Genomic DNA, 11,079 nt, shown 5'->3' on the forward strand with positions numbered 1-11,079 from the left:
TTGACCAACCCTTCGCAACCATGTCGGTGGGATCGGATCGATTGTGATCAGCTCATCCGTTGTATTCGTTTATAAATCAGAAGTGAGAAATGCAAATAATACGGTTGGGCATTTTTTTTCAAATACCACTGGCTATGGATTGCATGAGAAATCAGAAAAGAGTCCCATCACCTTCAATCAGAATGGGACTAGACTTAGTCAGAGGCCGAAGTTTAGCAGCGAGCTCCCTGCCACCCTTCCAGGTACCGGCCTCCAGCATTTGAGGCATAGTCAATGAAACCCCCTGTCCAGAGAATTGATCACCGAGAAGCTTGTGAAGCTCATCGAGTAGCGCCACTGTCATCGCACGCCACTCAACAATCACATCTCCAGTGGCATTGAAACTCGGTAAGTCTTGCTTTGAAATATCTCGGCCCTGCTTCAGAGTCGGTTCTTTCAGCTTCAAAACCCCGAGATCGACAAACAGACCCCCATTTCTGTATTCTGGGAGTCCGGTGCCCAGATCAAGATTTTTCCATTCGCGTTGTAGAATTCTCATGAATGGCACAGTTAGTGAATATGCCATCCACTGAGTCAGTTTGTGGAATGGTTGGATGCCAAGCGTGTTATTCTGGCTTTGTTTGCCGACATTTATGCGTGCCAGGACTTCCAATGGCCAGGCATCCCCGATCGGAACACCAGCGATATGAGTGCGATCTTTTGGCCAAGTAGGAAGAAGCGTCTCTTGCAGCACCGTCCACAATATTTCAAAGTCTAGAGGCTCTGAGTGGTCACGGTCTTTGCTCAAGTAGTCTGGGGCAGAGTGTTAGCTCTAGAGCTCTGAAGTGTGAATGATCTCCTATGCGTACCAACGAGATTGCCAGGTCTACCATTTGGTCCAAAGATGTTGGGTAGAGCCAGCAAAGACGAACCGACGGCTTTCAGCAGCTTGACACGAGAAGCCTCGCCCACGATCATGTTCTTCGGCTTAAGTTGGAAATAGTGATGAAAACTGTCAAACTCCAACCCTGCCAAAGCATTTCCTGTGAACCAATGCCAAAGTCAGTTAAATTTTCTATTCTGATCGACTGCCGTTACTTACCATCGACTGACTCAGCTTTGTTTGGGTTGCTTGAGAATGCACCCGCCTTGAACATATACAAAGCCGCAACAGCGATGCCTTCACTCCGCCCATAGACATTCCCAGTCCCAGGCTCGGTAAAAGACCAAGTATCACCAGCACCAGCATCAAGAAGCACAGCAACGAAGAAAAGATCGATTAAGCGACGTGTGGTTTCTTGTTTATTCAAGCCCTGGAGTTTCCACTCGTGGACGAGTTGGTCGATCCGCGCCACACCGCCAACATCAAAGTGCTGCCATCGTCCATGAGGTGGGATTTGATCGAATCGGTCAGGTCCGAAGTCTCTCTAGCCTTTGTTAGTATGGACTCCATTTCCCCCTAGGATACAGCGTACATTTATAACCCCTGCGACAAACTCAGCAGCCTTCGGCATGAGCGAAGCATCGTAGGTGAAATGGGTAAGCTCGTCCTTCTCAGCGGCTCCAAGGACCAAGCGAGATCTCTCACGCACCGCCTGGAGGCTCTTGAGATATTCAATGTCAGTCATAGTGGCTCGGACGTATGTACACCTGGCAGGGATGCTAGGCCGAAAGGTCACTTGTTCCGAGCTCCTTGGAGGTTGCATCTGCTGCGCCTTGCTCTTCACCAGGACCTTTTCAACATCTCGCTTTGATTTCCCTTACGTAGCAATAACTGCAAGGTCTGGTGGCACAAGTTACATTGCAGCTTTCCCCGCCGGATGGCCCCGACCGCTTATCGCGTCGATAAAGATAAGATACCGGGGTCGGAGAGGCCTTATCGGCTTATCGTCCCAGAGATTGTAGTTTATCGGTCTATCAGTCTATCAGTATCGCCCATCAGTGATATCACTGTCAATCAACCCTGTACTCGAAGTTTGAGGGGTATAGATTTCAGAGTAGACGGCACATATATCATTTTGCTCCCTGAAAGCCCTTGATCTGTCTCATTTCCATCCTCTTTCGTGTCTTCCCTACCTCATCGTCTCCTATATCACAATGTCAATTTCAAATCTTACATCAATAAACGATGCCGAAGCATCCAAGATCCTTGCACAGCTCCGTGACCAATCTCTCAAGCCCATAGTAGTTCGTCGCCTCGTCTCCAAGCTCACCGCAACTTTGACAAAATATGTCCTCAAGACCCCGGAGCCCGAAGAGCAGGTCGCAGTGATCGTCGTTCTCCGATCTGGACTCGCAATGGCAGAGCCTTTCCTCGATGCATTCCCGGAAGATTCAAATGTCGTGACATACCACCTTGGATTATACCGCGAGAAACAATCTCTTCGCCCGGTGGAATATTACAACAAACTTCCCCGGAAGAATCCCAAGATTAAAAGAGCCTACATTCTTGATCCACTGGTGGCTACTGGAGGGACCGCAAGAGCAGCGATTGATATTTTAAAGTGAGTGCATCTCTTAGCGATGAGATGATTTGTAACCGAGGCTGACTTGTCAAATAGGGACTGGGGAGTGGATCAAATCACATTATTTGCTTTGCTTGGCAGTGCCACGGGCCTTGCGAACGTCGCCAGTGCGTATCCCGAGTGCACGGAGGTATTTGTGGGCGCGACAGACCCGGAATTGGATGATAAAGGATACGTGAAACCAGGGCTAGGGGATATTGGAGATCGTCTTTTCGGTACGAGCCTGGAGTAATGTGGCACAATTCATGAATAAAGTTGAAATAATTTCAATGACTATCTAAAGCTTGATTAATTTCCCCAATAATTCTGAGGCAGAATTGTCAAAAAGCTCAACTATTGCTTTATGTTTTGAAATGGTACCTGAACGGGAGCATCTTACTGCAAGTCCCCTTGATCAAGCCCAAAAGATATTTAAGATGCATTGGGGAACAAACGCTAAGCGTAAAGGTGTTTTCTAGGACAGGAAATCCCGTGTGCCACCCCTACTGGAGAGCGATCCGTTCTGCGGAAACTTATTCGGGTCGCATAAAATGAAAGTAGTTGGGGGCCGCCCTGAGACAAGTTCGGAACCCTCAGCTTCTGCGGTGAATTCCGAAACCCACTAGATCGACATAGTTCGCCCGGCGTGTTGGTCTATCTCACACCAGCTTTTAGGCTGAAACTAGTCGGTCTACGTGCAAAAAGCATAGAATTGATGCCAACGAGTGTAGCGCGCCGAATAGGCCTGGTTCGAACTTTCGCTACCAGTGGTTCGATGTGAGTTTTTTGTTTTTGAATACTTTGACATAGGGTTCTTGATCCTTCCGATGCGAAGATGCATTGAGACCCTTCATCTCAGGGAATCAGAAAGTCGACTGCAGTGGCTAAGCCTCGGACGCTAGGAATGACTTTAAGGCGTACGTGTCAGACGTCAGGTTCTGTCCAGGAAGATGAGCACGCGACGAGAGAAATTCGTGGGGGAGGCTGCACTAGGGTACCTCGCTCGTATTCTGACTCAATGCCAACTCGTCCACATGTAGTGCCATCGGGCGCTCTGTCATTACACTATTGGAGACCCCCCCCCCCGCCCCCCCCCTGCACAGCCATGCCCAGCCAGAGGAATAAGCGGAAAACCGGGGATTTCGGAAGGCGGTGGAGCTCTTTTATGCAGGGTCCACAATATCGAATTTCGAAAAAGAAAAAACCCCTTGCCTGTTCAGAGCCGCACCGCCCCTTTTTTCTACCACATTGAAGTGACACATTTAAGGAAACTGATCTTGTGCCCGACGAGGACCCGCATCGTACTTAGTCCGAGAACTATTTATTCGCGTGGTGCCAGATAAATTTAGCTGCGGGCAGCGTGGAGGGGAAGAGTCCACAATTTTAGGCTGAAAAGATCTCAGACTCGGATCCATCGGGACCCCCGAGAGGCAACATGCTGGAATGATCGAAAATGCTACTATTTTAGTCATCTCCAGATCAGGACCGTTGTATCTCTATGCAACGCTTGCAAGGACATGACCTTCGGTTATATAGGGGCGAAAAGTTAAACCAGAGACCCAAACCCCTCAAGGCCATAGCCACGTTGCGGTGCATGCGACAGGTGAGACTCGTGTGGAGTAAGTTTGCACGGAAGTCAAGCATTTTCCGGAGGCAATTGGCCCTGGCAAGAAGTTACCTAATTAAAGAATACTGTGCTCTGAACGGCTCCTGGTTGTGTCGGTGCTCTCCACATCCTCATTTAGGAAATGGTCCGCATGACCCTGAAGGCTAAGCCCGAGGATGAAACCCTGGTTGAATCCACTAGCAATGATGCTTTTTCGGCCCAGTCAGTGGTTTTCACTGGGGCTCATAGGTGTATCTTGGCGATTGGTTCTTTCACACTGGCTTCTCCATCGTCACATTTATTTATTATTGTGCTTTGGCTCCGCTGTGTTTCTTGGAAATTTTCCGCCTTCTGTCCTTTCTACCTTATCTCTCTTGTGCTCTCTATGCGCCGCTATATTCTATTCTCATGACGGCGTGAGCAGCTTTTTAAGATGTTGTCTCAGTCTAACCCGATGTGGGCCAGGTCGAATAATTCTTCCAAGATGCTCGCTGGACGGGCCTTGGGTTGCCTTGGGTTTTTCTGCTGTGCGCTGCCTGCGCGTGGATTAAATTCGGCAATGAATTGGGAAACTTCGCGCAAGTTTTGGTTCGGCTTTCTCTCTGTAGCTGTCATCGGCGCCAAGCTTCTGCACATTTACGCTCATTACGACTCCGTCCCAATTGGGAAATTATTGCTTTGGGGATCGACATTCTTTGGACAGGATGCACTTTTCTTACTTTTTGGGCACCTTTTGACCCGCAACTTCCAACAGAGATGGGCGCGCATTTTAACGGGAACCGTGGTGGTTTGTGCTAGGTTGGTTGATTCTTGGCTCTGCCGATCGAATTCGCGCTAACATGGGTGTTTACAATAGCCTCATCCTTTCCGTCATGGCCGCCGCCAATACCTCTTTCTTTTTCACTACCGGTGCTGAGATTCACTGGCGCCAGGCTGGTGGCTTTAACCGCGATCCTGCCTCGATCCACACACTCCTTACCGGTCTGACCGGCCTTGTTCTTGTCGAAATTTTATACATTCTTACAGCCGCAGTGACAACACCGTATATTTACAACGTGGTGGGCTATATCATTGGAACCTGGGCCATTGTTCTTGCGGCTGCTTTCAAGCCTCTGGCCAACACAATGGCTAATCGATGGGGCAAGCCTCTGGTTAACAAGATCGCGAGTCGATGGAGCCCAGGAAAAAAGATTTTCGAGCGGCTCAAGATTTACGAACCCGTACCACTCGGTGACTATGATGAAGAGGAGGATAAGGCCGGCCTCCATGCTGCGCCTCTTCTTGATCACGCGGCGCCTCATCTCGTTGAGAATAATCGTAAAAAAATCTGGCTCAAACGTGCATTCGTTCTCATTCCGACCGGCCTCATTTTCTTCCTTCGCCTGATTCGGCCCTACGACGAGTCATACTGGTTCCTTTCCCAAACGATCGTCATCTCCCCTTTCGCCGGAGTGGACTCTAAAGGCAAGCTTGCGAGCATGGCCGAACATCCCGAGATCGATGGCAAATCTACGGCCTTGACTGCAACTCCTAAATTTGACTGGATGCCACAGGGTGAATGGCCGGGATTCAGAGATTGGCAGGATGACAAGTATCCGCACTACAACTCATCATACGACCCTCTCCATATCTCAAATCTCGATCAAGAAATTCTCGAACCTCTCCGCGCTGTGCTGGCAAAGGGAGATGTCAAGATTAAGCACGTTCTGGTCTTCAAAATGGAGAGCACTCGGCAGGATGTCTTCCCTTTCAAGAATGGCAGCTACTTCCACGAACGCGTCAAGCAGTCCTACGGCGATGAGAACATTCCTGACCAGGTCCAGAAGCATTTGGCAAATTTGACACGCACTGCCGAGCGTCTGACAGGCGCCCAGTCGGGCTTCAATCCCAACAATCTCGTCAAGCCTTACGGAGGTATCAGTATGACTAACTCGTACACCGGTGGCACTTTCACATTGAAAAGTATCGAGGCCACCACCTGCGGACTTTCCCCCCTTGTGGTCGATTTCAACCACGAATATGAGCACCACATCTACCAGCCTTGCATGCCTCACGTTCTTGACGTCCTAAGTGCGAGTACCAACAACAGCAAGAGCAATGACTTTGTTGATTGGCCATGGCGCCCACGCTTTATGCAGACCATCACCGATACTTATGACCATCAAGACCGCCTCACCCCCGCATTGGGCTTCCGTGATGAGAACATCCTGACGATGGAAGACATTGATGAGCAACACACAAATGATACGACCTGGAAAACCGAGAAGTATAACTTCTGGGGCTACCCCGATAAGGAGCTGGGTGGCTACCTCAAGGACGCAATCCTTGAAGCCGAGCACAAGCACGAGCGTCTCTTTGTGACTCACCTCACTGGAATTACGCACCATCCCTGGGACCTACCTCCCAAAGTGGATTACCATGAGATGATCGGATCGGTCACGAACTCTTTCGGCGGGAAGAATGACGGACTGAACCGGTACTTGAACACAGTCGCGTTCAACGACAGATGGTATGCACGTGTCCTCGAGATCCTGAAAGAGACAGGTGTCGCCGACGAGACTCTTTTCATCCTGACCGGTGACCACGGAGTCTCTCTTCTTGAAGATGGCAACGTCACCCCCTACGACAACCCTCTCGTCACCAACTTCCACGTTCCTCTCGTCTTCGCGCACCCCAAACTCCCCGTCATTGAATTGAACTCCTCCGTGACATCCGTCCAAATTCTCCCGACTATTCTCGATCTCCTCAAGGAGTCCGGATCCCTGGACAGACACAGCGCCCGCGCGATCAGCGACCTCCTTCCAATGTACGAGGGTCAGTCAATCATTCGACCGATCGTCGAGAAGGAAGACGACAAATTGTATTGGCAGTTCACAGTCATGAATACGGGCGGTTCCATGGTTGCCATGCGCTCAGCCGACAAACAATATCGGCTCATCGTGCCCCTCGTCCCCGAGGTGGAGTGGCGCTTCACCGACGTTGCAAAGGACCCCCAAGAGGAGAAACCCATTAAATCATTCACATTGGACCTTCTCATCTCTGCCATCGCCACAAGACATGGCAAGGAAGCCGTGGAATGGACCCATGACGCCGCTCGCGCGGCTCAGTGGTGGGTTCGCGATAATTGGCGGCGGTACGAGTTCGATCCGTCGGCATAATCACGAAGCATGACGTTTCAATAACGCATAATTTTTATAAGGGGTTTGCATCCCATTTTGTATATTTAGGAATATTCAGCGATTTTGAATATTCCACCCGGCATGGCGCGCGGTATTGGGCTTTTGTAAATAGCTTGCATATTAGGTTCTAAAGATGAATCGACCTTTCCGAGGTTTCATTTCCAACATTCGGTCTGTCCTATCACTCAATTATACTTTCAGGCATCCCCTGCATCAAACATCAGGCTCGGACGGCGTTTCCGTACCAACTGGGAAATGTAATCTTTAGGCCCAAGGACGGAGAGTTGCGCATTAGCGTCTGACGGATCAGATCGACACAGGATCACCCTCGTCCACGGTGCGGAGCAAGATGATATGAACGTCATCTAGAACAACCCCTCACAATCCTAACCAAATGTCTGGGTACCATGAAAGATTGATGAGTGGCTGTCAGGGCTCATTAACGATGTGCATATACAACTGAAACGACACATCAACGCGAATTCCGGCAGCTGCGCCTTGGCCAAGGGCTGATAGGTTGATCAACAAGCCGATCATCGTTCTTGCTCCTTGGAACAAGACGAGAAATATTTACCAGTCTGCCCTTCTTCTCCAATGTGAGGAATCAACGTAGAAGTCGTCGGCGGCGTTCTGAGGGGGACTCCGTGGGGTGGGAGGGGTGAGCTGTTTCACATTCTGAGAGGAGATAGATTTCTAATAGAATTGATCCCCTGGGGGTGGGGAAGCCGGCTCGCCTTCAAGAATCTAGAGAGGCATTGTTTTTTGTTCCGCTCTGTAGGCTAGGAGATATAAGAGGGGAAAGGAGGAAAAGGACCAGATGCGCTTTTTATAGGTCCAAAAGCTAGGTGACAACAGCCACATGGGGTGGCAGTAAGGAATGAAACGTTCGAAGAAAGATAGACGCTATATGGGCTCTAATTTATCAAGAAGAAGGCTGGGGGAAATATCATACTGGAACAGGAAGAATTAACAAGCTACTTCGTGTGAGTCGCCTGAGAGGCCACAATTTTTTGCTAGATGGCCCGCTTGTATAGTCAGCGTCGGACGACAAGACAGTCCGGCTCTGGGATGCGGCCACAGGTACCAAGCGAACATGTATATGTAATCAAGGATACGCATGACTGTCCGGAATCGGAGCACAAAACCCATGGAAAATAGTACTTAGGTGGGAGAATTGAAATAGTGCGACTTCTATGGGGATTTTGCTGTATCACTTTCCGGCTGCGTACCCCGAAAGTGAACCTCCCCAAACTTCATCTAAAGCTTAAGCAGGCTTTTCTTCCACCACTTCTCTTCCTCTTCGACGGCAATAATCCGATTCTTAGCCTGGCGGAACCCATGCCCTTCACCATGGAAGACCACAAGTTTCGGATGACGGCCCACCTTGACCATCATCTCAACCATTTCTTCCGCCTGGCCCAAGGGAACAACCATATCCTCGTCTCCCTGTAGCAACAACATGGGCGCGGTAATCTTGTCTGCCTTGAAGCAGGGACTGCGTTCTTTGAAGATGCGGTCTTTCTCGGCTTCACTCGCACCAGGTTCAAACAGTAAAGCAAAAGCATAGTGGCTCTCGAATTTATGGGTGTGTTCGCAAAGAGCACGGACGTTGCTTATACCGTAAAGTGAATTACCACCGGCGAAAAGATCGGGATAGTCGCACAGCGCTTGTAGGACGATGTAGCCTCCCGCGCTTCCGCCGCGAATGCCTACTCCATTCGGGTCAATTCTGCCCGCCGAAGCTAGGTAGGACACACAGCTAGCAGTATCTGCGGTATCAAGGACACCTATCGTTGTTGGTAAATATTAGAAGAGAATCGGTAAGTCTGCGGAATGAAAACTAACCCCATTGCCCGTTCAGTTCATCCTGGTACGCTCTGCCATACCCTGAGCTACCTCCGTAGTTAACCCAAACAACAGCATAGCCTCGGGTAGTCCAATACTGGTCTGTGATACTCAGGCCAGTCCCGGTCTGAGATGTCGGTCCGCCATGAACACACACTATCAAAGGGGGAAGTGTCCCAGGTGACGCTTGATAGTCTGGGTTTTGGGGGGGGTAAAAGATAGCATGGGACAGCCCTTTCCGGTTTTCACCATGGACTCTTGGGAAAGAGATGTGCTCCGGTCGGGAGACAAGCGAAGCCGGCATGGAAAATTCGGAAGCCGCTTTAATAGCGTTCAGCTTGGTATCAACGATGTCCAGCGTATAGACGGTGTTGAAGCTGGTTTCACTGGACCCAAGGAGTGCAATTTCTGTACTTGAGAGTGGTTGATTGGCTAACATGATTGTGTCTGATACCGGGACGTTCAGGTCGCGCCAAGTATCGTTCGTCAGATCGATTAAGATGAAACTCCATCGAGCATCCTTTGTGTATGAAGCAATCATTGAAGATGGGCTCAGGCTCAAGAACGTGCAGCTAAGAAAAGAAGAGTTCATCAGCAAATTTGTAAGAATCGCCTTGATCCAGATTGAACATACCCTCCCAAGCGCCAATCCGGCTGCGAAAATTCCACCTCTTCCAGGCCATGAAGGGCTAACTTTTGGCTTTTGGAGCTGCCAACCTTCAAACGGTAGAGTTGGTAGTGCCCTGAGCAGTCGGCCGCGAAGTACAATGTGTTATTGGGGCCCCAACGGGGTTGGGAAACACTCTCTTTCTGAGAAATGCCAGCCACAAGTTGAACATCTGCGACCTGGCCATTATTCCATTTAGCCGTGTACAAACGTGCTCCAGTCCATGGCATATCCGGGTGGGACCACTGAGTCCAGCAGACTCTGCTACCATCAGGGGAGAACTGCGCAGCGCTGTAGAAATCATCACCGGAAGCAATGTTGACAATTTCCTTGGACTGCAGGTTAACGGCCACGAGCCGGTTCCGAATCTCTGACGGCAATGGCTTAGAGTGGTCTTCTTCGATGGCCAGTAACCATCCAGGGGTCCCTTGCTCGTCGACCCAGGCAGATGTGCAAACATAGCGGAGAGCAACATCAGTGTTGGTGATTCGCTCCACTTGGCCAGTGGAGGGATCGAGTCTGTGCAGATCCTGTGTCTCCCGATCGGAAAACACGATCTGCCCGTTGAAAGCAATCATTGACGCACCGCCATACTCATGGACTTTGGTGTGGGCATCATATCTGTTAATCATCAGCCTATCTGAGTTTTTCTTTCATTTCTTAGCCTGTACTTGATCGGTAGAACATCGCGCCCTCCAGGACCAGAGTACTCGACAATGCAGCCTCGGCCCTGCTCTTTGGGGCGACATTCAAGAACGAAGATCTTCCCGTTAGACGCCTAAGACAATTATTGGAATGAGTTTCTCACGTGGGGCTGATCAGTAGCAAACATACCGCGATGGTTTCAAATTGAACACCGTCGGCACCGAGCAAGGTTGAGGTGATTGGGCTATTCCATTGGCCGAATGGGGCTATGGTTGGACTAGTCATGATGCTTTACCGGGAGCTCTCTGTCCAGATTATTCAATATCTCAATGAGCTTGAGAGTTTCGACGTTGCTAGGCTGTCGGTTTTCGGAGTCAACTTTACCCCGCAGCCACCCAGATAGGATATTGTTGGGACACTGGAAATATAAGATCAATCAGCGACGATAACCTCCGTATTCTATTATCCTCTGACTCTGAGGATGCAGGTAGGTGAGACCGTCACTTGGGGGGGGTCTTGGCCTGAGCGGGCTAGCTAACATGGAGGCCGGCTGACTCAGCTCGGCGGGTCACCCCGACACTAAAAATCTTCGTTGAGTAAGCGTCTCGTCCTCTACGGTATTTCACAGATTGACTATCTTCTGAATTTTTTGAG

General features: G+C 50.0%; 4 protein-coding genes across 4 annotated transcripts; 2 read left to right on the forward strand and 2 right to left on the reverse strand.

The window, feature by feature from the left end:
- Nucleotides 1-151: 151 nt before the first annotated feature.
- Nucleotides 152-1,607, reverse strand: N7477_004953 (URC4/urg3 family protein; the record flags this gene model as incomplete). Its single annotated transcript, XM_056966616.1, has 4 exons — nt 152-792; nt 849-1,022; nt 1,082-1,406; nt 1,455-1,607. 4 exons carry the CDS (start codon nt 1,605-1,607, stop codon nt 152-154), a joined length of 1,293 nt encoding a protein of 430 aa, XP_056823397.1.
- Nucleotides 1,608-2,076: 469 nt separating this feature from the next.
- Nucleotides 2,077-2,736, forward strand: N7477_004954 (uracil phosphoribosyltransferase; the record flags this gene model as incomplete). The annotated part of the gene is made up of 2 exons (XM_056966617.1): nt 2,077-2,483; nt 2,541-2,736. 2 exons carry the CDS (start codon nt 2,077-2,079, stop codon nt 2,734-2,736), a joined length of 603 nt encoding a protein of 200 aa, XP_056823398.1.
- A 2,192-nt stretch (nt 2,737-4,928) lies between these two features.
- N7477_004955 (uncharacterized protein) lies at nt 4,929-7,247 on the forward strand (the record flags this gene model as incomplete). Its single annotated transcript, XM_056966618.1, has 1 exon — nt 4,929-7,247. The coding sequence occupies one exon, from the start codon at nt 4,929-4,931 to the stop codon at nt 7,245-7,247; it is 2,319 nt and encodes a 772-aa protein (XP_056823399.1).
- Nucleotides 7,248-8,525: 1,278 nt separating this feature from the next.
- Nucleotides 8,526-10,710, reverse strand: N7477_004956 (S9 family peptidase; the record flags this gene model as incomplete). The annotated part of the gene is made up of 5 exons (XM_056966619.1): nt 8,526-9,055; nt 9,114-9,685; nt 9,748-10,401; nt 10,452-10,558; nt 10,615-10,710. 5 exons carry the CDS (start codon nt 10,708-10,710, stop codon nt 8,526-8,528), a joined length of 1,959 nt encoding a protein of 652 aa, XP_056823400.1.
- Nucleotides 10,711-11,079: the final 369 nt, after the last annotated feature.

The sequence above is a fragment of the Penicillium maclennaniae genome, assembly GCF_028827695.1.
Source record: "Penicillium maclennaniae strain IBT 15551 chromosome Unknown utg000004l:1.0-3007600.0:1.0-3009580.0, whole genome shotgun sequence".
Classification (NCBI taxonomy): domain Eukaryota; kingdom Fungi; phylum Ascomycota; class Eurotiomycetes; order Eurotiales; family Aspergillaceae; genus Penicillium; species Penicillium maclennaniae.